This window comes from Microtus oregoni, unplaced genomic scaffold, assembly GCF_018167655.1.
Source record: "Microtus oregoni isolate MIOR12 unplaced genomic scaffold, Mior012 000015F_ref0000493, whole genome shotgun sequence".
NCBI lineage: Eukaryota > Metazoa > Chordata > Mammalia > Rodentia > Cricetidae > Microtus > Microtus oregoni.
Genome location: NW_024543074.1, coordinates 46,171,397 through 46,197,868, shown reverse-complemented (window position 1 = coordinate 46,197,868; position 26,472 = coordinate 46,171,397). Strand labels below are relative to the sequence as shown.

Below are 26,472 nucleotides of genomic sequence, written 5' to 3'. Positions count from 1 at the left end.
ATACTTTGTAGAATGTATTAGAAGACTGAAATCTAAAGGGGTCTGATGGAAATTTAATTCAGAAATCCTGCTAATATCATGAGGCCTTTTTTAGACTCCAGCAGTGTAAATGGCATGCAGAAAGGAGTCGGAGATGTCCTTGAAGTTCAGAGAATACTGCAGTTGATGTAAAGTGGAGAATTTGAGAGCTAGTTCAGTTCTGGGACTGTTGACTTAGAGATGACAGGGATATTTAACTAAAGACTATTAGGCTTCTGCAAACAGCAAGTGTCAGGAGAGATGAGGGCACTGTATGTGTGACAGGCAAAGAACGGAGGAGGTAAAGAGTGTGAACATTCTTTGGGGACTGGGTCCAAAACTAGACACCGACACAGGAAGCAGTGCCTCCAGGTACAGGTGTTCTATCTTACTGTGCTTTCGGGGCTCTCACCTCGACAGTGGAGTCCAGATGTTTTACATGTGATGAAGAGTACAGCTGCTCTTGCCCATCTTTGTAGGTACAAAAGAAACGTTTTCTTTCTTTTTCTTTTTGGTTTTTCAAGACAGGGTTTCTCTGTGTAACAGCCTGGTTGTCCTGGACTAGCTCTTATAGACCAGGCTGGCTTCGAACTCACAGAGATCTGTCTGCCTCTGCCTCCTGAGTGCTAGGATTGAAGGCATGTGTCACCATCGCCCAGCATTTTCTTTCTTTTTGTCTGTATTAGATAATATAAATCTAAATAGAATTCCATGTTAGCACCTGTGGACAGTTGGAACTGCTATATTTCTAGACCGTATAAAGGAAAAGTAAAAGCTAGTAAAGACATTATGATTTTTTTTTTTAATGAAAGACACCAGTCCTTGCCTGATGAAATGAAACAGCACTGTCAGGCAGTTTGTGCTCCTTAAGTGAGAAATCAAATTAGGAAATAATGGCTTTGAACTTCTGAACCTTCTGCCTCCACCTCCATAGTGCTGACATTGCATACACCATACCTGTTGTTTTTAATTTTTAAATTACATTTTGCCATTTATTCTGGTGTGTGCGTGATGCACATTGACAGTGCACATGTGGAGACCACAGGGTAACTTGGGAAGTTGGAGGGCTCTCGGTTGTCAGGCTTGACAGCAAGTGCCTTTACCCTTTGAGCCATGTAGCCTCGCAGTTTCATGTGTTGTTAGGGATCACACTCAGGGCTTTGTGCACGCTAGACAGCACTCCACCAGCTGAGTGCTAGCTCCAGCCCTATTTAGTGATACTATAACACTAACCAGTAGTGACAAGAACATGGAGATGAGCTTGAAAACATATTTTGTTATAACTATAGGCAAATAACTTATTTGAGACAGGGTTTCATTATGCATCCTTGGGTGATTTGGAATTTGCTATGTAGGCCAGGCTGGCCTCAAACTCACTAATCTGCCTATCTCTGCCTGCTGAATGCTGAGACTAAAGGTATGTGGGACCATGTCTGGTATATGCAAATTGTTTTAAGACACTTTGTTTCTTTTTTAAGACAGGGTCTCCCTATGTAGTCCAAGCTGCACTGGAACTTCCTATGTAGAACAGACTAGCCTCTGATTTACCGAGAGAGAGAGATCTGCTTCTCTCCACCTTACTAGTATTGGAATTAAAGGCCTGTGACACCATTGGCACTCTAAACTATTCTCGCTGACTTTGTATGGGATGTCCCACCTGCTTTCCCTCTCTTCCTACCTTTCTTCCTTTAAAATATTTCTTTCTTTCTTTGGTTGGTTGGGTTTTCAAGACAGGGTTTCTCTGTATAACAGCCCTGACTGTCCTGGAACTCGATGTGTAGATCAGGCTGACTTCAAACTCACAGAGATCCACCTGCCACTGCCTTCCAAGTGCTGGGATTAAAGGCATGCACCATCACCTCACCTAGCTGAAATACTTTTTAAACTTAGAAGAGTTTTATTTTATGTGTATAGGTCTTTAGTCTGTATGTGTTTGTACCGTGTTGGTGCATCCCAACAGAGGCCAGAAGAGGGTGTCACAGCTCTGAGCATGAGGGTTCAGGATCAGAGACTTATGGGCTGGAGAGTTGACTTGGCAGTTAAGAGTGCTTGTTGCTCTTCCAGAGGACCTAGGTTCGATTCCTGTAGCCCACAAGGTGGGATCTGATTTTCCTTTCTCACCTCCCTGGGCACCAGTCATGCATCTGATGTACAGACATAAATGTAAAATATATATCTGTACATATATGTACATGTATTTTACTATTTTATACACATGAAATTGTAAGAGAAATAAACCTAAAAGAACCAGAGTCCTCTGGAAGATGTGCCAGTTCTCTTAATCACCATTTTATCTCTCCAGGCCCCTTCTTTTTACACCAAATTTTATTGCATAGTCCAAACTAGCGTGGAACTCATTGTATAGCTCAGGCTGGCCTCAAATTCTTTCTCATTCTGCTTCAGCTTCTGTAGTCCTGGGATTACAGGCACGTGCCACTGCATACCACTTTTCAATTTAGCATAATCTAATAAGAGAGCTCTTGCATTTGCTAATATTCTTAACCTCAAATGATTTCCCAAATAACTCAATTTTAACTAAATTTTAATGGTAGAATCTGATTAAATTACTGACACAGCAGTTAGAATATCTGTGAAAGGTTGTCTAGTAATAGAGAAAAATATAATTAAATATACACAAAGAAAGAAGACCCCTACTGTTTTTGTTTGTTCCTTACTTCCTCCACTATTTTGCCTTTAAAATAAAGACTAAGGGCTGGAGAGATGGCTCGGCTGTTAAGAGCTTTTGTTCTTGCAGAGGACCTGGATTTGGTTCCCATCACACACATGGTGACTCACAACCATCTGTAACTTCATTTCCAGGGGTGAGCACCAGGCATGCACTTGTGTACGGACATACATGCAGATCAGACACCTATACTCATAAATAAGCCTATAGGAATATAAATTAGAGGTTGTACAGAAAGCCGGCAGTTTTCCCTAGGTGGGCCATTTGTGTGGTGTCTGTAAGCACTGACCCTCCCCTGTCCCTTCACTGCTGCCAGTGTGTCATTGCCGCGGCCGCACCACAGCATCTTACTAAACAGGGAAATGGAGAGCAAAAATAGGAAAGAAGCCAGGCGGTGGTGGCACACTTTAATCCCAGCACTCGGGAGGCAGAGGCAGGTGGATCTCTGTGAGTTCGAGGCCAGCCTGGTCTGTAAGAGCTAGTTCCAGGACAGGCTTCAAAGCTACAGAGAAACCCTGTCTTCAAAAAAACCAAAAATTTAGGAATCTGGAATTGTATTTTGGCAAAAATTTCTACCAGTCATGTTTCACGGATTTTAGTCTCTGCTAGTCGCAGGAAAGTAGAAAACTTGACGTTATACCACTAGATTAAAAGCATTTTCTTAAAAAAATTATAGTTTGCGGGGCTGGCTCAGCGCTTAGGAGCCCTCGCTGCTTTTCCAGAGGACCCAAGTTCAGCCCAGTAGCCATATAGTGGCTCACAACCATCCATATTGAGACCTGGTGCCCTCTTCTGGCCTGCAGGCAGACATAGGCACAACACTGTATACATCATAAATGAATAAATTTTTAAAATAAATTATAGTTTACTAGTGAATCTAATAATGAAATACACTCATTTTAAATCCAAATTTATAAATATTTTCGTTAATTTAAAAAGTGGTTAAATATTTCAAAATTGATTGTAGCAAGGACAATAGTCGAAAAATAGAATAAGTTACTTAAATATTAAGCTTTATTTGTCTTCTACGCTGCTACATGGCAATTATTTAAAAGCACTTATTTGATGTATTTGTTTGTTTGAAGTGCATGTGTACCTGAATGTCAGAGATCAGGTTGGGTGTCTGCCTCTTACCACATTCTACCTTATTTTTGGAAACAGAATCTGTCATTGAATTTGAAGCTATCAGTTGAGCTCGAAATAGCTGAGCAGTGAGCTTCCCCTCTATCCACCCAACTTTACCTCACCCAGTGCTAGTTACAGGCGCCTGCTGCTATGTCTGGTTATCTGTGGTTGCTAGGGATTGAACTCAGGTACTTGTGTACATACCAAGCATTTTCCCACTAAGCCATCTTTCCAACTCCTTAAAATTATTTTTGAAAATGGTTGTTAGGAGCACACAAAAAAAGAATTTTTGTTTTAAAAATTACTTACTTAATTTTTGTTTGCATGAAATGAAGATCTCGCTGTGTTTATTGCCCAGACTGGCCTCAGATTTATCTTCCTGTCTCAGCCTCCTGAGTATCTGAGATAAAGGGTGTTTTGTTTCTTAGTAGAATTGTAGAATAAAAAATGAATTAAAAAAACAAATATTTGCATATTTATGCTATTTCCATGGTTATAAATTATTTCATATATTTGAAGATTTTTAAAACATATTTTGATATTCTTTTGATTATCAAGTGAATTAAAAATGACCCTTAGAACTTATGGTTTAGTTTCTACAACTTAGGACCAAAATTAGAGAATACATTATATAAATTTATAACATATGCTCAATGATGTTGAAATATACGTGTGGGCTGGAGAGATGGCTCAGTGGCTAAGAGCACTTGTTCTTGCAGAAGACCCAGGTTTGCTTCCTGCACCCACATGGTGATTCACAACCATTCTTAACTCCAGTTTCAGGGGATCCAACATCACCCTCTTCTGACCTCTGGGTACCAGGAATGCACATGATGCACATGTATGCGTATAGACCAGCACACATACATAAATTGTAAAAGTGTAAAAATCCATGCTCATCTGAAATATGAGGACCTTAAGGGCTAGGTACACTTAGCTCAGCATGTGAAAGATCCCAAGTTCAGTTTCCAAAAAATAAAACACCTGCTGATAAATGTGGTGGTTTATGTCTTTAATCCCAGCACCCAGCACTCCAGAAGCTGAGACAGAAAAGTTGTGAGTTTTGGTCTAGCCTGGGATACATAGCAAGCCCTTGTCTCTAAAAATGAAAAGAAAGAACAACAACAAAATTAGCAAATATGAAACAAGGTTCATTTTATTTTATTTATTTATTTTTATTTGTTTTGTTTTGAGACCATCTCACTCTGTAGCTCTGCCTAGCCTAGAACTCCCTGTGTAAACTAGACTAGCGTTGAACTCAGAGATTGGCCCGCCTCTGCCTTCCAAGTGCTGGATGCAGTCCTCTTAAATTTCATGTGTTAAGTACAAAACAAATTAAAAGATAGCAAAACAGTTCTCATTGTATTGTAGTACTTTAGTGCTAAATTTTTTTAATAAGCAATCTTGTCAACATGTCTCACCTTTTTCTAGAGAGCAAGAAATCACAGTAATTTTTACACATTAAGAATGTGCCAGATCACTTGAGACGTTCCTGTTAAAAGAAAAGAAGTTGAAACTGTTCCTGGTTTTTTTTTTCTCCAAAATTATATAGGTGTTTGAATTACTGCTTGAAACAATTTTATTTTAAACTCTGTTTCTTTTGTTAATAGCAATTTCGGCATGAAAACCTGGTCAATCTGATTGAAGTTTTTAGACAAAAAAAGAAAATTCATTTGGTATTTGAATTTATTGACCACACAGTCTTAGATGAGTTGCAACATTACTGTCACGGACTAGAGAGTAAGCGACTGAGAAAGTACCTGTTCCAGATTCTTCGAGCGATTGAGTATCTTCACAATAATAATGTAAGTGCTTCAGAGGGAGCCCAGCTGGGACGGCTATGACTCACAAGTGCCATTTGAATAGTTCTGTTTTTAATGGAGGTTAAGATTTTTCTGTGTATAATACTAATAGACTTCCTGAAAATGAAAAGGGGGAGATTGCTTTTTAGCTTATTTGCAGAACCCAAAAACATTTATTGAGTACTTAGTAATTGGAATGATAAGGTGGGCCGAGTCTGAGTACTGTTAGTTTCCCATAGGCTGTGATGAAAACAACTGTGAGGATAACTTAGAGAGGAAATCCTGCTTTGCCTCATGACTTCAGAGGTTTCAGCCCATGATTCTCTTCAAGCATCATGCCTTCAGGAGCATGGGACAGTGTGCTTGTCTCATGGTAGACAAGCAACAGAAAGAGAAAGGGTCCCAGACAAGGTGTATTCCCTCAAGGACATGCCCTGGTGACCCATTTCTTGCTAGACACCCCCCTGAAGTTTCCCGAGCCTCCTCCACCAGCAGCAGTGGGGATTGCTCTTCAATGAAAAGAGCCTTTTTGAAGGGGACACTTCACATCCAATCAATGGCAGATGCTAAAAGCAGTATCAATGATTTGGTTTAAAGGACTCATCATTGAACTGAAGAATATCTCTGAGAAGATGCATCAAAATGTTGAAAGTCAGAGCTGTGCTTTCATGAAGATTCCTTTAAATGAAGGGAGGTTTGGGGCCAGGGGATGGCTATTAGGTAAAGGAATGGTAAGTCAGGTGATCTGTGGAAGGCAGAGCAGGTGTCCATCACTCAATCTGTAAAAAAAATATTGAGAAAAAAGCCCAGCTGATTTCTAGTACTGACTTCAGTGTTAAGTAGTAATGTTGCTCATCAGGTTTTTGGAGACATGGCCTTTATGTAGTCCTTGCTTCCCTGAAACCTGCTTTGTTGACCAGGCTGGCCTTGAACTCACAGATCGTCCTGTCTCTGTCTCCTGAAGGCTGGGATTAAAGGCATATGCTGCCAAAGCCCAGCCTAGCTTAGCAGTTTTTGTGACACTTTATTTTTTTCAGATGCCTGACTTTCTGGAAAGTAGTCAGGAAATAGCGATACATTATATATTCAGAAAAAATAGTAAAGTCCTCAAAAATATTTTGTTTTTGTCTTAGGAAACAAGGTTCTCAATGGGTAGCCCAGGCTAATGCCAAACTCAGTATGCATCTCAGGTTAGCCTCAAGCTCCAGGTCTTTTTGCCTTAGCCTTCAGAGTACTGAGATCATAGTGGGAGCCACCCACTATTGCATCAGCAATCATTTTGTCTAGTTGATACTGGTACAGCTGTATACTCCAGGATTTCTCTAATGGCTTTTACTGCTTTGATTTGCTAATAATGCCACATATTTCATGGCTTTGAAAACTGTTGTGGGGCTGGAGAGATGACTCAGAGGTTAAGAGCACTGACTGCTTTTCCAGATGTCCTGAATTCAATTCCCAGCAACCATATGGTGGCTCACAACCATCAGTAATGAGATCTGGTGCCCTCTTCTGGCCTGAAGGCATACATGCAGGAAGAACCCTGTATATATAATTAATAAATAAGTCTTTATTTAAAAAAGAAAAAAACTATTGTGATAGCAATTGGAGTTGACGTGGTAATGTCCTTGCCAGCTAGATCCAAGATGAGGTAGTTGTGAGACCATCAGGTGCATATAGCGCTGGGCATGTGGTGCAGACTTACTCAGCAGGCCAAGGCAGGAGGGTCACTGCAAGTTCAGGCCAGCAGTGCTGCTTGATCAGACCCTGTCTTAAAAATGAAGCACACTAACCAATCTTCACCACAAGTTATCTCTGAAAACCTACATGATTTGTGGAACCAGAGCTGACAGCACCATGATTCCATATCCTGGAGATTTAACATTCTTTGTTTGATTCATTTGTTTTGAGACATGGTCTCTCACATAGTTCTGGCTGTCCTGGAACTCACTGTGCAGACCAGGCTGGCCTCAAACTCACAGAGAGATGCCTGCCTGCCTTTGCTTCCTGAGTGCTGGCACTGAAGGGCAGCACCACCTTTGTGGGGACAACCTTCTCAAGCTTCCCTTTATTGTCTGTAAAATAGCATGACCTTATGCCACTGACCTTAAATACCAAATAACCCACCAGGTGGTGGTGGTGGCACATGCCTTTAATCCCAGCACTCAGGAGGCAAGAAGCAGGTGGATCTCTGCATTCAAGGCCAGCCTGGTCAGGACTACACGGAGAAACCTTGTCTTAAAAAAACAAAAAAGAAAAAAGAAAATACCAAATAGGGTGTAGATAGAATGTGTCCCCTCCCACACACACATCCTTCAGGCAAATTGAAAATAGTGCATGATGTCTGCAGGGAGTGTGGGCCAAACAGTAAAAGTCTGAGGAAGAGGTAAAGTAAGTTGGATTGAAATGTAGCTAGGATTTGTTAGAGAAGTGCACACAGGCTGCTGCTGTAGGATGGACATCAACTTGAGCAGGAGACTGTTTTTTTTTTTAAATTTATTTATTTATTAAAGATTTCTGACTCTTCCCCACCACTGCCTCCCATTTACCTCCCCTCCCCCAATCAAGTCCCCCTCCTTCGTCAGCCCAAAGAGCAATCAGGGTTCCCTGCCCTGTGGGAAGTCCAAGGACCACCCACCTCCATCCAGGTCTAGTAAGGTGAGCATCCAAACTGCCTAGGCTCCCACAAAGTCAGTACGTGCAGTAGGATCAAAACCCATTGCCATTGTTCTTGAGTTCTCAGTATTCCTCATTGTCCGCTATGTTCAGCGAGTCCGGTTTTATCCCAGGCTTTTACAGACCCAGGCCAGCTGGCCTTGGTGAGTTCCCGATAGAACATCCCCATTCTCTCAGTGTGTGGGTGCACCCCTCGCGGTCCTGAGTTCCTTGCTCGTGCTCTCTCTCCTTCTGCTCCTGATTTGGACCTTGAGATTTCTGTCCGGGAGCAGGGGTCTTTGGAGAGTGGTGATAAATCAGGGAGGAGGAGATGTGATTTGCAGAGTTGCTCTGGACAGGCTTTTTCCCAGAGCACGCACATACAAAATCAAATGTATAAGCATTTCGGAGAAGCCACAAGGGACAGTGAGGATGGCTCAGTAGGTAGCACTTGCTGCCAAGGCTGACAGCACTGCTCCTGCTGGTCTCTCACACACTGGCACACATGCACCCTCCCACACAGAGAGACTCACTAAGAAAGGAGTGTTGTGGTGCTCTCCTTTAATCCCAGTGCTCCAGAGGCAGAGGCAGGCAGACCACAGCCTGGTCTATGTAGGGAGTCCCAGGACAGCCAGCGCTTCAAAGTGAACCCGTCTCAGAAAGGAATGTCAAAATGAGACCCACTGTATTATACAAGTACTATATGCTTACCAAAAAGGAATAAGTAAGTAACCTGATTTAAAGGTTGCTCACCAAGGACTGTGTTGGCTTCTTGGAAGCATAGCTACTGAGTTACTGAGAGCTCTGTTTCCTGTTTCTTTTCTTTTTTGCGTGCCCCTTAGTTTTTGTTGAAAACAGGATATTTAAAATAATGTGACAATTACAGAAATCGGAGTTTTCCATCCCTGTCTGGGCTTATCTCCTCACCCTACACACACCTGCTAAGTAGGTGTGGCTGGTCTGGAACTCATGGTGATGATCAAGTGGCCTGTCACTTGCTGAGGTTCTCCTGCCTTTGTCTGTCCAAGCGCAGGCATGATGGGAAGGTGTGAGTCGCAATACTCACTTTTTTTTTTTAGTTAATTTTCCTGTACTTTAAATAAGAATTGTATTTATATCTTATGTATGACTGTTCTGCATGTACACCTGCAGGCCAGAAGAGGGCATTAGATCTTACTATATAGATGGTTGTGAGCCACCAAGTAGCTGATGGGAATGGAACTGAGGACCTCTGGAAGAATAGCCAGTGCTCTTAACCCCTGAGCCGTCTCTCCATGCCCCACTTTAAAGTTCTGAGTCTGCAATCTTTGTCATGTCTGCTCAGTTCAGTGGTCGGCTAGTGAATGGACGGAGTTTTAAAATGAACTCACTTCCTTTTCCTCAGTCCTAGTTTCTACCCTCAGCTCCAGGAAACCGGTAACTCTTATAGATAGGCTATATAGATAGGCTCTTATATGGATAGGCAATATAGATTATAGAGAGGCTCTTGCTGAAAATTTCTCATAAATGAACAGTCTTACACATGGTTTCCTTCACCTTAGCGTAATTTGCACTGGGACATGTATTGGTACTTTGTTCTGTTTAGATGTTGAGTGCTTCTCTAGTGAAGATACAGCATACACCAGCTGCTGGACTTTTAGCTTGTTTCTAGTTCAGGCCTTATGAATAATATTGCTGTCAACAGCTTTGTTTTATTTATTTTGGTGGTAGTAGTTTTAAATAAACTGCCACTGGGCAGTGGTGGCGCATGCCAACTCTCAGCACTCAGGAGACAGAGGTAGGCAGATCTCTCTGAGTTCAAGATTAGCCTAGTCTACAAAGCGATTTCCAGAGAAACCCTGTCTCCAAAAACTAAAAAGAAAGGAAGAAGCCGGGTGGTGGTGGCGCACACCTTTAATCCCAACACTCAGGAGGCAGAGGCAGGCGGATCTCTGTGAGTTTGAGGCCAGCTTGGTCTACAAGAGCTAGTTCCAGGACAGGCTCCAAAAGCTACAGAGAAACCCTGTCCTGGAAAGAAAGAAAGAGAGAGAGAAAGCAAGAAAGAGCCAAACTGTTTTCCTAAGTGACAGTATCAACTTGGAGTCTTGTGAATGCTGAGCAGGGTCTGTGCCCCTGAGGTACACTCCCAGCCCTGTGACTGTTACTTTTATTGTAGCTAGTGTAATAGTTATACCATGGCATTATTTTTGAATTGGGTGAAGCATACTGTCTTTATTCACAGATAACATGTTATTTACATAGAAAATTCCCACAGCAAAGAAGATCATTTCTAAATCCTTTTTTTTTTTCTTTTTGTTCTTTTTTGGTTTCTCAAGACAGGGTTTCTCTGTGTATCCCTGGCTGTCCTGGAACTCACTTTCCAGACCAGGCTGGCTTCAAACTCAGAGACCCTACTGCCTCTGCTTTCCAGGACCTGGGATTAAAGCTGTGCACCACCACCATCCAGATGCTTTTCTATACATTAGCAACAAATAATCAGAAATTAGACTTTTTAGGGTACAGTTAGGGTCTGGTAATGTAGATTAATTGGTAGAGTGCTTGTATGTGCTTGGTTTCATCCCCCCACACTACATAGAACTGAGCGTGGTGGCACACTCCTGAAATCCCAGCACTTGGGAGCTGGAGGCTGGAGAGTCAAAAACATGTGGGCGGAATACAGGAAACCCTGCCTGAAGTAAAATGAAATGCCATTCATAGCATCAAAATAACATATAACCTAATAAACCTTGACAAAAGATGTGTGAGATCTGGACGCTGGAAGGTAAACTTGTAGAGAAGTACTGACGCAGTCTGACCGGTGGAAAGACAGTTTTTAATGGACTGTGTGACAGCGACAGGCCAGAGTGTCTCAAGTCCACGAACCACATTCAGACGTCAGCTCCAGAAAGACTAAAGACGCTAATGTGAGGCCCGAGGCTAAGGCTAAAAGAGAACGGTTGTGTGACAGATGAGACCAAGCTGAAGAGCTTGAATGTAGTCAAGGGAAAATGTATAGCACGAGGAAACAGCTTCCAGAATGGGAGAAAATGGAAACCAATGAAGAGCTCAGATAACTCAATAAGTAAATAGAATAACTAAAGATGAGCGAAGGAAAGAAGTAGGCCAGGCATGTAGGCAGACAGGTATATGAAGAAGTACTCAAAATCTGTCATCATCAGAGAAATTTAAACGATGGAAGTCACTGCTCGAACGGTCATTGCAGAAGTGGCAATTAGAATGTGGAGAAAAGGAAACCTGTGCAGATGCCAGTGTAGTGTAAATTCCTTGGACACTACAGTGTCCTCAGTGTTTAAAGCAGGAACTTGTGGGTAACCACAGTTTCTCTTCTGGGTGTGTATGAAAAGGAAACATTAGTTGGTCCAAGATACCTGCATTTGCTTTCACCGTAGCACATTCACAGCAAGCAAGTGTGCCGTGCATCTAAGTGTCCGGCTGTAGGTGAGTGGGCGCAGAGAATGCAGTGCGGTACTGAGACTTGATGATAGGGCGCAGTAACATCTGGGACAGTGTGGGTAAATTGAGGATATTATGTCACACGTAAAATCTTAAAAAGGAGGCTGAGAGAGATTCCTGTCAAAGCCTACCAAATTTCAGATAGAAGTAAGTTCACAAGATTTTTTTTTTTACAACATGGTTGCTCTAGTAAGTGACTATCATGTTATTGAAATTGCTAAGAATAGATTTGAAGGTCTTTTGTGCAAAGATTAGGTGAGAGGTTTGTCTAATTTAGTCACTCCTTGGTGGACTTTTTGTTTTTTTGTTTTTTTTTGAGACAGGATATCTCTATTTAGTTTTGGCTGTCCTGGAACTCACTATGTAGACCAGGCTGACTCTAATTCACAGTGATCCTCCTGTCTTGAACTTCCAAGTGCCAGGATTAAAGGCATGTGCCACCATGCCCAACTTTTTTGGTATATTTTAATAAAGTATATGCAACTTATATATGTAATTTATGTCAGTTAAAATATTCTCTTATTCTGTAAAACATTATTAAAAAGAGAGGTGCTGAGACTGAAATGGGTCAGTCAGTATTTGGAAAGAAACACATGAGTTTGTGGTCTCCAGAACCAAGTGATGGAAATGGTCCGCAGGGAGAGACAGAGCCTAGTGGAGTGCAAAGTTATGCTTGCCTACATAGTGAGTTGAAGGATAGCCTGGGTTCCATGAGACACTGTCTAAAAACAAAAGCAAAAACAAAAACACAACAGGAAGCCAGAGGAGTGAGATGGAAGAGGGGAGAAAGGAGAGAGAAGAGCATGATATTGCGAATGGAAAGTGGGAGACAGTCCTACATTTAAGGGACAGAGAAAGAAAGTTCTAGTCACAGAAGAGACTTTTTGGTCCCAGGACTGCAGAGTAGAAGAGTGTTTGATAATATACTCACACTAAGAAATGAGTAAGGTAAAGGATTGAGAGGGGTCCATCAGTGTGGAAATAGTGTCAATGACTTTGTCCAGAGCAGTTGAGTACAGCATGGTCAGCAGAGGACAGGGTAGTGCACAGTATTCTTCCGAGAACTGGCTGTGAAGACAGTGGGTACCAACTGGGTCAAAGCAAAGCTCAACTTTGTCTCACCAAGTCCCTTTCATTCTTAGAGTGGGATTTATGTAGCAGACTTTCTTGGACTGCCAGCCCCCAAATCATGACACAGAGATGACTTATTAGTTATGAATATTCGGCCTTAGCTTAGGCTTGTTCTGCTAGCTCTTACAACTTAGTTTTATCTGCTTCTCTTCAGCTATGTTTTGCCTCAGGGCTTTTTTAGTTTTCTTTCATTCTGTGTGTCCTACTTTTTCTGCTTTTCCATGGGAGTCTGGCTGGCAGCTGCCTGGCTGCCCCCAAGTGTCTCCCTTTCTCCCTTGTTCTCTCCTTTTCTCTCTAGAGCCTAGATTCCTCCTCCTACTTATTGTCTTTGCCCGATAGCCCTGCCTATCCCTTTCCTGCCTAGCTATTGGCCATTTAACTTTTTATTAGACCAATCAGGTGCCTTAGGCAGGCACGGTAAAACAGCAACACATCTTTACGTAATTAAATCAGTGCAGTATAAATAAATGCAACACATCTTTACATAATTAAATCAGTGCAGTATAAACAAATGCAACAAATCTTTACATAATTAAATCAGTGCAGTATAAACAAATGCAACACATCTTTACATAATTAAATCAGTGCAGTATAAAAAAATGCAACACATCTTTACACAGTTAAAGTAATGCTGCACAACAGATTTACCTCTTCTGTGTCTGTTTTCGCTCCATTTTGTTTGGAAGTGATGGATGGAGAATATGTAACGTTTTTTTCCATGATTAGGAAATGTCTACCCTATCTTAGCTGTGAGCTAGACTTGTCTTTGAAGAGTTTTGGATTCTATATAAAATGAAACCCCGTTTTAATATATCAAATTTTCTGTTTGTTTTTAGATTATCCATCGAGATATAAAGCCTGAGAATATTTTAGTCTCCCAGTCAGGGATTACTAAACTCTGTGATTTTGGGTTTGCAAGGACATTAGCAGCTCCTGGGGATGTCTACACAGACTATGTGGCCACTCGCTGGTACAGAGCTCCAGAACTGGTGTTAAAAGATACCTCTTACGGAAAGTACGTATACTTTGGGAACTCGCCTGGCTTCTCCCAGGTGTGTCATTTTTCCCTCTGCTATTCACTCCCTGCCATCTGTGTCTGGCTTTGGTCAAGGAAGAGGGATACCTTTAAAGGCACCCAGAGGACGCTGTGGGCACCTGTGCTGCTGGTGACTTTGTCTGTACTTACACTGGAGGGTTTAAATGGTGGCAGCTGCTGGAGGCCTGGGCAGTTCTTGCACTGTTTCCAGGCTTGCGTTAGTCTGTGCCAACACTTCTAGCAGTGTTGTCTCCTCTCTTGATGTTCTGCTTCTGTGTTCTGCAACGGTTAAAAGAAATTATATATTTTTTATTTATAGGTGGGGCCCTTGGTATGCATATGGGGGTTAGAGGACAACTTGCAGGACTTAGTTCTTTCCAACTGTGTGGGATCCAGCTCAGGTTTTCAGACCCAGTGGCAGGTATCTTTGCCTGCTGAGCCCCTCCAAAGATTCTTCAATCATTTACCATAATTCTGTGTTGAAACAGGATCTACCAAGTTTCCTCTTTCTTGGAAAAAGTGACACCTTCCTTATGAAGACTGGAAGTAATGCTTTTTAAAAATTGTGCTATTCTAGATGACTCATAAAGGAGCACAGTCCCTCAGTCAATATCCTACAGTGAAAAATTGTTTGTAAATAATACCACTTAAACATTATCCCTCCCCATTCCATCCCTTGGTTTTGAAACAGGGCCTCACTGTGTAGCTTTGGATGGCCTTGAACTCAATATGTAGACTAAACTGGCCTCCAAACCACAGATACCTGCCCATTTGTGCCTCCCCAGTGCTGGGATTAAAGACATACACCATCACTGTGGCTTTCCCCCTTTGTGGGTTTATTAATCAGATAAAATAATGGCATCTATTGGGACGTTTTCTTGCATGTACACACTTTGGTTGTGTTCATCTGTCCTTAGTTTCTCTTCTCTTTCTCCACTTCTGCTGGCAAACATTCTTTCTTTTTAGCTTTGATCTGATATAAACGTCTTTAGAGTAGTTGTTATACATATTTGTTCCTGACAAAGTAATTTACTCTGTGGTAAATTTTTTTCCAGACCAGTAGACATCTGGGCTTTGGGCTGTATGATCATTGAGATGGCCACTGGCAATCCCTACCTTCCTAGCAGTTCAGATTTGGATTTGCTCCACAAGATTGTTTTAAAAGTAGGTAGGTATTACTGAAATACTCTGCTACCTGTCTAAGTAACTGCTTCCAGATCAGCCATGCCTGATGCCCATATTTAGGGAATGAACACTAAGGAAGTGCCTTGTGAGACAGGTGATGGCAGATGGGTTTCCATGCTGATATAGAAGGCAGAAAATTGTTTTGACAAATAATAACTTCTTTGCAGGGACTCAAAGGCACATGTTAATCATTGCTGCTAAGAAAAGTATATGGTGTAGTATACTTCACCAAGTTAGCTCTCCAGCCCCAGTACTATATATTTTTTAAAGTTGTGCTGTTCACCAGGCAGTGGTAGCTCACGCCTTTAATCCCAGCACTTGGGAGAAAGAGGCAGGAAGATCTCTGTGAGTTTGAGGCCAGCCTGGTCTACAGAGAGAGTGCCAGGTCGGTTTCCAAAGCTACACAGAGAAACCCTGTCTCAAAAAACAAAGCAAAAAAAAAGTTGTTCTGTTCTAGAACTAAAAGATGTTGGCCTCTGCAAACAGCTTCTCTTCTGGACAGGGACTTTAAATAGTAAAGTGTAGACGGACATTTCTGTCCCACCTGGTCCCACAGTCATTCAGTCCCAAAGAAACACACAGAGGCTTATATTAATTATAAACTATTTGGCTTATTGATCAGAATTATTACTAACTACCTTTTACAACTTAAATTAACCTATATTTCTTATTTATATTTAGCCCTGTGGCTTGGTGCCTTTTATCAGTGCAGCATTCTCATCCTGCTTCCTCTGCATCTGGCTGCTAACTGCATCTCTGCCTTTCCTCTTCCCAGAATTCTCCTGGTCTGCCACACCACCTATACTTCCTGCCTGGCTTCTGGCCAATCAGTGTTTTATTAAACCAGTACAAGTGACAAATCTTTACAGTGTACAAGAGCATTATCCCACAGCAGTAAAGTTTAGTCAGATGCTTTTTTAAAGTATTGTTGATAGAAAATCAATTATTTGCTAATAATCCTTTTAATAAGATCTATTTTGTTTTAATTATGTGTGCATCTCTGTGTGGGTGTGTGGGTATGTGCATTTAAGTGCTGGTGCCCAGAGACCAAAAGTGTGTTGGATCCCCTGGAGTTGGAGTTATAGCAGTCAACTGTAAACCACCAGAGGTGGGCGCTGGAAACCAAATCTGGGTCCTCTGGAAGAGCAGAGTGTCCTTAGCCTCTGATCCATCTCTTCCAGTCCCTTTAAATCATCCTCTTTATCATCAAACCCACAGTAGAAACCATGTAGCTAAATAATGTGTTCAATGATATAATTGATGAAAAATAAAATTTAAAAGTATACTTGATAAGAGTTTAATTATCTTACAATCTGTTTTAACTACTGTCTTAGATACTTTCCTGTTGCTCTGCAATATCTGATAAAGCAATTTAGGAGACATCTGTTTTATTTTGACTCAAAGCCCTGGGTTACAGTCCATCAAAGAGCAGAAGTCCCAGCAGGAGCTTGAGGGTCTGATTACATCATACCCACAATCAGGAACAGAGACTAACAAATGCTTTCAAGTTGCTTGACTCCCTTCCTCCATTTCTACAATCCTGGACCCAGCCAGGGAACATTGCCATCCATAATAGGGGGTCAATTAATGTAATCAAGATATTTCCCCAGGACATCCCCAGAGGCTTCCTGGTAGTTGGCAGTTAACACTGATCACCATAACTACCTACACATTTGGAAGTTAGCTTTGCACACAGTATTTTAATCTGAAGGAGGAACTTGAGGAGCCCCAAGTGTGTTGGAGAAACTCTTCATAAACACATCATTGCAGGATTCTGAGGAAGAAGGTGCTGGGAACAGTCATCAAAGCAGTAAAACCTGGATTAACATTGATTGAAGATGATTTAAGATTAATAAAAGACAGAGTCTTGAAGCATCCACTTTATGTGCCTTTTTAAAGTCCTGTTATGAGACTGTGCTAGAAGAGAGCTGTCGCCGGGCGGCGGTGGCGCACGCCTTTAATCCCAGCACTCGGGAGGCAGAGGCAGGCGGATCTCTGTGAGTTCGAGGCCAGCCTGGTCTACAAGAGCTAGTTCCAGGACAGGAACCAAAAGCTATGGAGAAACCCTGTCTTAAAAATCCAAAAGAAAAAAGAAAAAAAAAAAAAGAAAGGAGAGCTGTCTGCCTCTGCTTCCTGAGTGCTGGGATTAAAGATGTATGTTACCACCACCTGGCTTTATTGTTCTAGCTATTTTTTTTAAATATTTATTTATTTATTATGTATACAATATTCTGTCAGTGTGTATGCCTGCAGGCCAGAAGACCCCATTACAGATTGTTGTGAGCCACCATGTGGTTGCTGGGAATTGAACTCAGGACCCTTGGAAGAGCAGGCAATGCTCTTAACCTCTGAGCCATCTTTCCAGCCCCTTGTTCTAGCTATTTTGAGTATGGTTTTGGTTCAAAAGCTGCTGAACATCTGACAGTTAAACCATTAAGATACAAACAGAGAAGCATGTCAAGATGGGTGGTGGTGGCACATGCCTTTATTAATCCCAGTATTTGGATGGCAGAGGCAGGTGGATCTCTATGAGTTCGAGGCTAGTCTGGCTTACAGAGCAAGTTCCAGGACAGCCAAGAACAGGTAAGGCTATAGAGAAACCCTGTCTCGAAAAGCCAAAAAGAAATAAATAAAGAGAAACATGTTAAATTTTAAAGAACTTTTGCTGGTAATTATATATTATGTCTTAGAGTTTGGTGTAAAAGAACCACACTGTTTTATGTGTTTTGCTGCCTCTCAACAGCTTCCTGGAGGAAACCTCAATTTTTAAAACTTACTATTTTTTTTTATAGAGTTGGAGATTGAACCTAGGACTCCACACTTCCAGATAAGCACTCTACTGCAGAGCTGTGTCCCTAACCTAGAACCTCTGTTTTTATGACATGTTTAGATATTTTCTTTCAACTGTAAAATAAAAACTGTGCTTTTCCTTTTCTCCCCATTCATAACTGAGAGCACATCATGTGGGATTTCCACTGGGAGCAGTTTTGTGACTCAGACACTTGGTTCTCGTTTCAGGCAACCTGACCCCGCACCTGCACAATATCTTTTCCAAGAGTCCTATCTTTGCCGGGGTGGTTCTTCCTCAAGTTCAACACCCAAAAAATGCAAGAAAGAAATACCCAAAGCTCAACGGATTGCTGGCAGATATAGTTCATGTATGTTAAGACATTAAGAATGACTTAAGAATTTGAAGAAATTATAATAACATGGAGTCTTTTCTTCTCTTTGGTGTTAGAAATGGAGCCCACAGCTGGGCAAGCATTTACCACTGAGCCGCATTCCCAGCAATAATACAGCTTTAAAGTGTTACTTGAGATTCCAGAAAGACTCCTAAAGTGATATTTATGTTACATATTACATAGAAATTAATAGAAAGAAATTAAAATTTAAGACATTGAGGGATAAATTGGGAACACTTGAAGGACTTTCCATGTTTCTCACCACCTTTGGCATCTGGTCTACTAGGCTAGGGCTGTTCTTTGTCCTGTGCTGTCCTGACTGTCTACGGAGGCATCTGTTGGCAGTTATATGAATGTTGCTGAGGGTGCACCAGTACCCAATTCACAAATTGGAGAAAACAAAAACATTTTAAGAGGGGTGTGTGTGTGTGGTATACATACTTGACAGTACGTAGTATGAGTGTGTGTGCACATAGATTCATCTTGTATGCATGTATTTCTAGAAGCCAAAACTTGATATCAGGTGTCTTTCTTTAAAGTTCTCCATGCTTTGTGGTTGTTATCTGAACAGAATCTCTTTCTGGAGTATAGTTCAGTGACACAATACACAACTAACATTTACAGGGTCCTGAGTTCAGTATCCAGCTTGGGGGAGGGGTAGAGGGAGGAAGACAGGAAGGAGAGAGGGAGATATCCCTTTCAGTGAACCTAGTATAGCTATAGTATAGGTATAGTATAGTATAGCTGCTGACCAATGAGCTTAATCCACGTGTCTCCTCCTCACTGGTGCTGGATTACAAGTCATGCAGCCATGGCATCTAAACTCAGGTCCTTAGGCTTACTGGCACTTTACCAAGTCAGCCATCTCCCTAACCCTTGTTTCTTACCTTAAGTTTAAATTGTATTTAAACTAAGTAGCATGTGAACACAGTACATAGGTGGGTTTATTATGAATCTTCTTGTATTTCTCTAACCAGCTGGTTTCTTATACCAAGAGGAGTGAAGATGCTTATTTCTAGATGAGGGTTGTATGACTGTTGTTGTAGAAAATTAGTTTAAGATGTGTTACATTTGTTTATGCTGTGAAATATTTGTTTAATGATGCAAAGATGTGTTGCATTCTTTTATGTTGCGTTTGTTTGACTCTGGAAAGCTGTGTTACTTTGCCTGCCTCAAACACCTGATTGGTCTTAATAAAGAGCTGAATGGCCAATAGCTAGGCAGGAGAGGGAGGATGGGTGGGACTAGTGGGCAGAGAGAATAAGTAGAAGAAAAAGAAGAAAGGAGCAAGAAAAGGAGGAGAGGAGGATGCCAGGGTTCAGTCACACAGCCATACAACCAGCCACGGAGTAAGAAAGAAAGATATAGAATAAAGAAAGGTAAAAATACAAGGCCCAGAGACAGAATGTAGAAGAGAATTGGGATAATTTGAGTTAGAAAAGCTGGCTAGAAACAAGCCAAACAGGTCGGGCATTCATAAGTAAGAGTAAGTCTGTCTATTTATTTGGGAGTTTGGGTGGTAGGCCTCCAAAAAGTAAAAACAAAAGCAAAACCTACCCCCCCCAAAAAAAAACAATTAAAGACTGCAGTAAAGACATTTCTCTAACATACAGCTCTTTTTTTTATTTTTAAATTTATAGGTGTGACTGTTTTGCCTGCATGTATGCCTGTGTACCGCGTGTGGACCTGGTGTCCACATGGGCCAGAAGAGGGTGTTGGGTGTGATGGGATTGGAGGGATTGGAGGGATTGGAGTTCCAGATAGTATCCATTTGCCTCTGCCTTCAGAGTGTTGCAATCAAAGACTGTACCATCACCACCTTGCCTGGCTCTTAATCCCTGAGCCGTCTCTCCAGCCCAATGTACAGTTCTTACACATGATTTCTGGAATTTCAGAACAAGTATAATGAAGTATCTTCTAAAAAGAGGCTCTTGGTTCACATGGTAGTTGTTTGTTTTATAGACATGGGGGACTGAATTCTGTCCCCCAGAACCTAGGTAAAAAGTTGGGGCACTGGTATGCACCAGTGATCTCAGTATTGAGGAGGTGGAAAAAAAGAGGATCCCGAGGCTTGTTGACTGAGTTGGCCAACTTCTGGTTCAGTGAGAGGCACTCTCAAAAAATGAAGGTGAAGAGTGATGGAAAACACCTGACATCAACCTCTGGTCTTCACACATGAGTACATGACTGCACATATGAACATGTACACCACACAGACATACACTCAGTTTCATTTGGTGAATTTCTGTATGTGTGTACACTCTCCCATCTCACCAGTACTTCCAGTGCTGTGTACACTGTTGTGTAGCAGAGCCATAGAATTGTTAGTTCATACTATACATTTTGAAGATAATAGAAGCACCTTTCTATAGTTTAACTCTGGTCCTTCCACCTTGACAAGGGCCAGCAAGATGGGTCAGGAAGTCAAAGGGCTTGTTGTGCAAGCCTGGTACCCAGAGTTCTTCCCAGGAAGCCACATAAAGGTGGAAGAGAAAGCCAAGTTCACGGTGTTGTCCTCTGACTTCCACACATGTGTTGTGGCATGCGTCCTCCACAAAATGAAATTAAAGTTTTGGAAGATGTTAGGTGATTTAGCATCTATGGGGCTTGGTCTCCTTGAGCGTACACAGGTAAGAGTCCTGTGATGTGAACTGTAGGGATGACCCGGGAAGTAGGCAGCAGGCATTGGAAAGAGCAGGTACCTTTCATTCACATCCTGTCTTCACTGTTTGTTTGGTTTTTCGAGACAGGATTCCCCTGTGTAGCTTTGAAGCACGTCCTGGAACTCACTCTGTAGACCAGGCTGGCCCCAAACTCACGGAGATCTGCCGGCCTCTGCCTCATTGTTTGAAAGAATGGTTCTCTGCAACAGCCCAAGTCTTTAGTGACATGTGGATCATTGTGTGCAGCTCCCTTTTCACAACTTGTCCCATAAGTTGCCTTTGGGCTTTGGTCCTTTCCTCAGCTGAGGTCGTCCCAGGGCAGAGAAGAGCAGTTCATTGACTTTTAAATTTTTTTTAATTGTATCTTTGTTGGTGTTTGCCTGCCTGTATGTGTGCGCGGTATCTGAAGAGGACAGAGAGGGAATTGGAGCCCCTGGAACTGGAGGTATAGATGACTGTGAACTGCCATTTGAGTGCTGGGAATTGAAGCCAGCTCTTCTGGAAGAGCATCTAGTGCTCTTACTACTGAGCTCTCTCCAGCCCCGGAAGAGAGTGGCTTTAAGACTGGGCTTTTGGAGGGCTGAAAGCTTCAGGATTAACTGAGTTGCCTTATGCCACAAAGGGAGCAAGCAGCATTTGGAGTCAGCTGATACGATGGGCTAAAATCCCCATTAGGCAAATCCCTGATCATGCTTCTGGATCTGCACAGTATAAATTATTGCCCGTGAGCTTCTCCTTCATACAGGGCTGACAGAAGGAACTAAAGAAACTAAATGATTTCTGTTAACCTAATGCAACCTTATGATTTTATTACAATTTTTGTGTAAGAGAAATGCTGGGGATTGAACCCAGAGCCTTGCGTGTGCTAGGCTAGGACACTACTAAACTGTACCCTGTATTCCTAATTTCTGCTAATTACAGCATGAGCAGGCTGATTTTATTTTGACTACAAACATGTAACTTTTAACCTGTAATAAAATTTTCACTAACTGGTGAGATGGTAGCTGGTAGAGACACAGCAACATCGAGAGAGAGAGAGAGAAAGAGAGAGAGAGAGAGAGAGAGAGAGGAGAGAGAAATTTGCCTATTTTCAAACTCTGTTAGCTCTGGTTAATTACTTTGTCATGTGACAAATCAACTTCTTATCCTGTTAAAGACTTAATTTTAGAGACAGAGCCCATACTTCATCTTTTATTAATCCTTTCTATTCTCTAGGCTTGTTTACAAATTGACCCTGCGGAGAGGATATCGTCTACTGATCTTTTGCGTCACGATTACTTTACTAGAGATGGATTTATTGAGAAGTAAGTATGTGTGGTCTTTCCTACTAGACGGGGAATCGCTAGATAGGAAAATGTTACAGAACAAAAGTATTCAACATAACAGAATCCTAACAGAGTTACTATGCCAGGCATTGATCAGGTGTATGGTAGTCTGGCGGGTGACATGGGTGAAGATTCACTGCAGTAACTGCAGCTAGCATTCGTTGCAGGGACACAAGGTTGTAGGCCGAGTACCAAGATCCCATTCTACAGACTGCAGCCTCATCTCAGGACAGAGGTCATATTTAATATAAGAATTAAGGATTTATTTTATTTTGATTTATGTGTATGTGCACATGTGTGTGGGTACCTATAGAAGTTAGAAGAACAATAGACTTCTTGGAGGTGGAGTTACAGGCAGTTGCGAGCTAGTTAACATGAGTGCTAAGTAACAAATTCTGTGTAAGTCCAGAGACACAAACAGCTTCTGTATCAAAACTCAAGTGGACATTTTATTAAATCCACATCTCAAAGGGAATCTAATGTAAGTCTGTTTTGTAAGGTTTTTTATTTGTTAGCTTTTTGGGATAGGGTTTCTTTATGTAACCCTGGCTGTCCTGGAACTAGCTCTGTAGACCAGGTGGGCCTGGAACTCACAGAGATCCACCTGCTTGGTTGTCTTTGTTTTGTGTTTTGTTTTTGTTCTTTTGAGATAGGGTTTCTCTGTGTAACCCTAGCTGTCCTGGAACTCCTTTGGGGACCAGATTGGCCTTGAACTTGGACACTTGTCTTCCTAGCACTCAGGAAGCTGAAGCAAGAGAATTTTATGCTTGACACCAGCTTGGGCTACACAGTGATAGCCTGTCTCACACACACACACACACACACACACACACACACACAAAATCAAAATAATGCCATCTCTTGGTATCAGTTACTTTTTTAGCATTGTTTATGCTTGATTGAATAGTTCTATTGAGATAAACCATATAAGTAAAACGACAGTTGGAAAATATTGCTTGATTCATCAGATTTATACCAGAGCTGAGAGCTAAATTATTACAAGAAGCAAAGGTTAATTCCTTCATAAAGCCAAGAGAGAATTTTAAAGAAAATGAACCTGTGAGAGACGAACGGAAACCAGCTTTTACCAACACGCTGCTTTATGCAAAGGTGAGCTGACCTTGCTTTCTGCTTCCGCCTTTGTGGTTGTATCATAGTCGGGGCTCTCATGACTTGGATTCTCAACACACCTATTTCAGGAAACGGACAAAGACAGAAGACCCAAGGAGGTCAAAGTCAGAGTTCTTAAGGCCAAAGGAGGGAAAGGCGATGTCCCAGACCTGAAAAAGATAGAGTGTGAAGGTGAACACCGCCAGCAGGGCCCAGCCGATGACATGCACGCCTTGTCTCAGGATAGAAAGCCCGCCATTGCTGAAGTGCCAAACCCTGTCAATCCCAGCATGCACCCTGATGGTGTCAAAGAAGACCCATATGCTGGAGGTTGTATGATAATGCCACCCATCAACCTGACAAGCAGTAATTTGATGGCTGCAAATCTCAATGCAAACCTCTCCCACCCTAATTCACGGTGAGCTGGGGCAGAAGGGAGGCCTAAGTACAACATTTTTCTGTAGGATGGCATTTCAAAGGCTTACTTCAATAGTGTCAATGTAGACTGAATTTGAAGATCTGTTAAAATGATAGTCATGTAGTCGGCATTCACTGAGTAGATTCTGGAAATGTCACATGAAAAGTTTTTTCTTCTTTGTTATGTAGGTATTTAATTTCTTTTGAGACAAATTGCCACAGATCCCAGACTAGCCTAGAACTGGACTTTGTAACCCAAGCTGGCCCCCTACACATGGTCGGCCAGCCTCAGCCTCCTCAGGAATTCGACTACAGATGTGTACCACCACAGCCAACTTAGCTGTCTAATTGTTCGCTGGTGTATTTGGGGATAGCTTTAAAATATTTATTTTATGTATGTTTTCCTGAGTATATTCATTTGTACCACATTTATTCAGTGTCTGTGCAGGCCACAGGTCATCAGATCCCCTGGAGCTGGAGTTGTAGGCAGTTGTGAGCCAACTAGTATGGATGCTGGGAACTGAACCCAGGTCCTCTTCATGGACAATACTGACTTTTAACTGCTAAACCAAGAATATGTTTTTTAATAATTTATTTTTTAGCAGGCATATGGTGTCACTGCATAAGAGAGGAGGAGGCAGGAAACTGGCCACATGTAGGAATGACATACATGCAAACAAGGGAGAGAGATTTCAGGGCAGGCGCCAGGTTCCTTTCTGAAGACGCTCTTTTCTGGAGTGGCCTTCAAGTGTAAGAATGTGTCCTAAGGAGGAAAATCATCGGTCTGGCTTGAGATTTAGTCACCTCCTTTCTGAGAGTCCTCACCACTTACAGGCTCCACCCCTCTCAATCCTACTTGCTGGGAATAAGCTTCCAGTCTGGACCATTGGAGGACAAACCGTAGTAACCACAGCACTCAGTACTGCAAAGTAAGATTTAGTTCTGCCTCACACAGAGTCTCTCAGTGAAAAAAGAATAGTCCAAAATTAGTTCTTCATAGCAGATAGCCTTTCAATATTAAGTATTTTGGTAGGAAAATGGTATATCAGGTCAGTTTTAGATTTAACTTGTGCTGTAGGTTGAGAGACTGATGTTGTGTTTAACGTGGGAAGTGGTAATGAACAGTGCAGACAATTGGCCTCTTTGCAAACCTACACTGTGAGGTGCAGTAACTCAGCTAGATTTTCACAGACTGATTTAGGCTGCAGGTTGTGAGGAAGAGGGCTTGTCTGTGTAGTCTAAAGGCTCATCAGACCATTGGCTGCAATAATCCCAGGTGTTCTTGAGGTGACCCCGGGTAGCCATGGTTGTAAGTCACTCTCAGGCCATAATTGAGAACTTGAAAGGTTAAGTTATCCACGGTTAGAACAGATCCAAGGGAGCAGATGGCCACAAGAGGAACTTCATGACATGTTTTCACCAGCAGTTAGCCATGCGCTGCTTCTGTCCCTGCAGTTCTCAGAACTCAAGAACTGACGATTGCTTTTGACACTCAGTGTTCTAACAGTACCAGTTTTGTTTTATAAGCCAGGCTCGGGTTATGTTGCCCAGGCTATACTGAAGTTAACAGCCCTGAACCAGCCACTTGAGTGTCAGGGTTATAGGTGTTTGCAGCCAGGTCCACCTATTATAACTTACTTGTTCTTCAAACTAAAGCAAGGGCAATTCTTGGGGTTCTAATAACTTCTCCTTTATCTTTAATTGATAGGTTAACTGAAAGAGCAAAAAAGAGACGCACTTCTTCACAAACCATTGGACAGACTTTGTCTAATAGCAGACAGGAGGACACAGGTCCCACGCAAGTAAGGCAAGATGCTAGTCATTAAAATATGGTCTCTTGAGGCTAGGGAGAGGTCTCAGTCAGTAAAGTGCTAGATGAGCAAGCATGAGGATCAGAGTTTGGATCCACAGCATCCATGTGCCAAGCTGGGCACAGTGGTCCATGCCTGTAAGCCTAACACTGGGGAGTCAGAGAGGAGGATCCTTAGGGCTTTGCTGGCATTCCAGTCTAGCCAAATTGTAAGCTACAGGTGTAATGAGAAACCATCTTCAAAATAAGGTGGAGTTATCCAGAAAGACATGCATATATACCCTTGCACACATATGAACATGTACACACATACATGGAATGAATACATTAATAAAATATGACTTCTTTCAGGAATTTCTACCTTTTTTTCTTAAGTTCTCACATTAAAAATCTTCCTTCCTACCTACCCTTTCTCTCTTTCTTCTTTTCCTATGCTGGGACAAGTCTGAGGCTTTGCATGTGCTAAAGGAGTCCCCACAGAGAGTCGCACCACCCACACATGCTTCCCTCCTGCTTCGTGATTGCACTTTGTTTGGTTATCTTTTTTCTTTTCTTTTTCTTTCGTATTTTTGGTTTTTCGAGGCAGGCTTTCTCTGTAGCTTTGGAGCCTGTCCTGGAACTAGCTCTTGTAGACCAGGCTGGCCTCGAACTCACAGAGATCCACCTGCCTCTGCCTCCCAAGTGCTGGAATTAAAGGCATGCGCCACCACCACCCAGCTTGGTTATCTTTTTTAAAAAGTCTTTTAGATTTATCTATTTTATTTATTTATTTTTTAAAAATGTTTATTTATTATGTATACAATATTCTGTCTGTGTGTATGCCTGCAGGCCTGAAGAGAGCACCAGACCCCATTACAGATGGTTGTGAGCCACCATG

At 42.0% G+C, this 26,472-nt stretch overlaps 1 protein-coding gene across 6 annotated transcripts in view; it reads left to right on the top strand.

The window, feature by feature from the left end:
- The window catches only part of Cdkl3 (cyclin dependent kinase like 3), a 95,864-nt gene that overhangs the window by 2,167 nt on the left and 67,225 nt on the right, over positions 1–26,472 (top strand). For 4 of the 6 annotated variants that reach the window (XM_041665080.1, XM_041665083.1, XM_041665082.1 and 1 more), the window contains exons 3-10: positions 5,440–5,634; positions 13,704–13,882; positions 14,959–15,071; positions 18,107–18,246; positions 22,149–22,237; positions 23,227–23,368; positions 23,458–23,786; positions 25,494–25,587. In XM_041665080.1, coding sequence (XP_041521014.1) covers positions 5,440–5,634; positions 13,704–13,882; positions 14,959–15,071; positions 18,107–18,246; positions 22,149–22,237; positions 23,227–23,368; positions 23,458–23,786; positions 25,494–25,587 — 1,281 coding nt within the window. The remainder of the gene's footprint in view (positions 1–5,439; positions 5,635–13,703; positions 13,883–14,958; positions 15,072–18,106; positions 18,247–22,148; positions 22,238–23,226; positions 23,369–23,457; positions 23,787–25,493; positions 25,588–26,472) is intronic. The other 2 variants (XM_041665086.1, XM_041665085.1) reach the window with 2 other exon arrangements.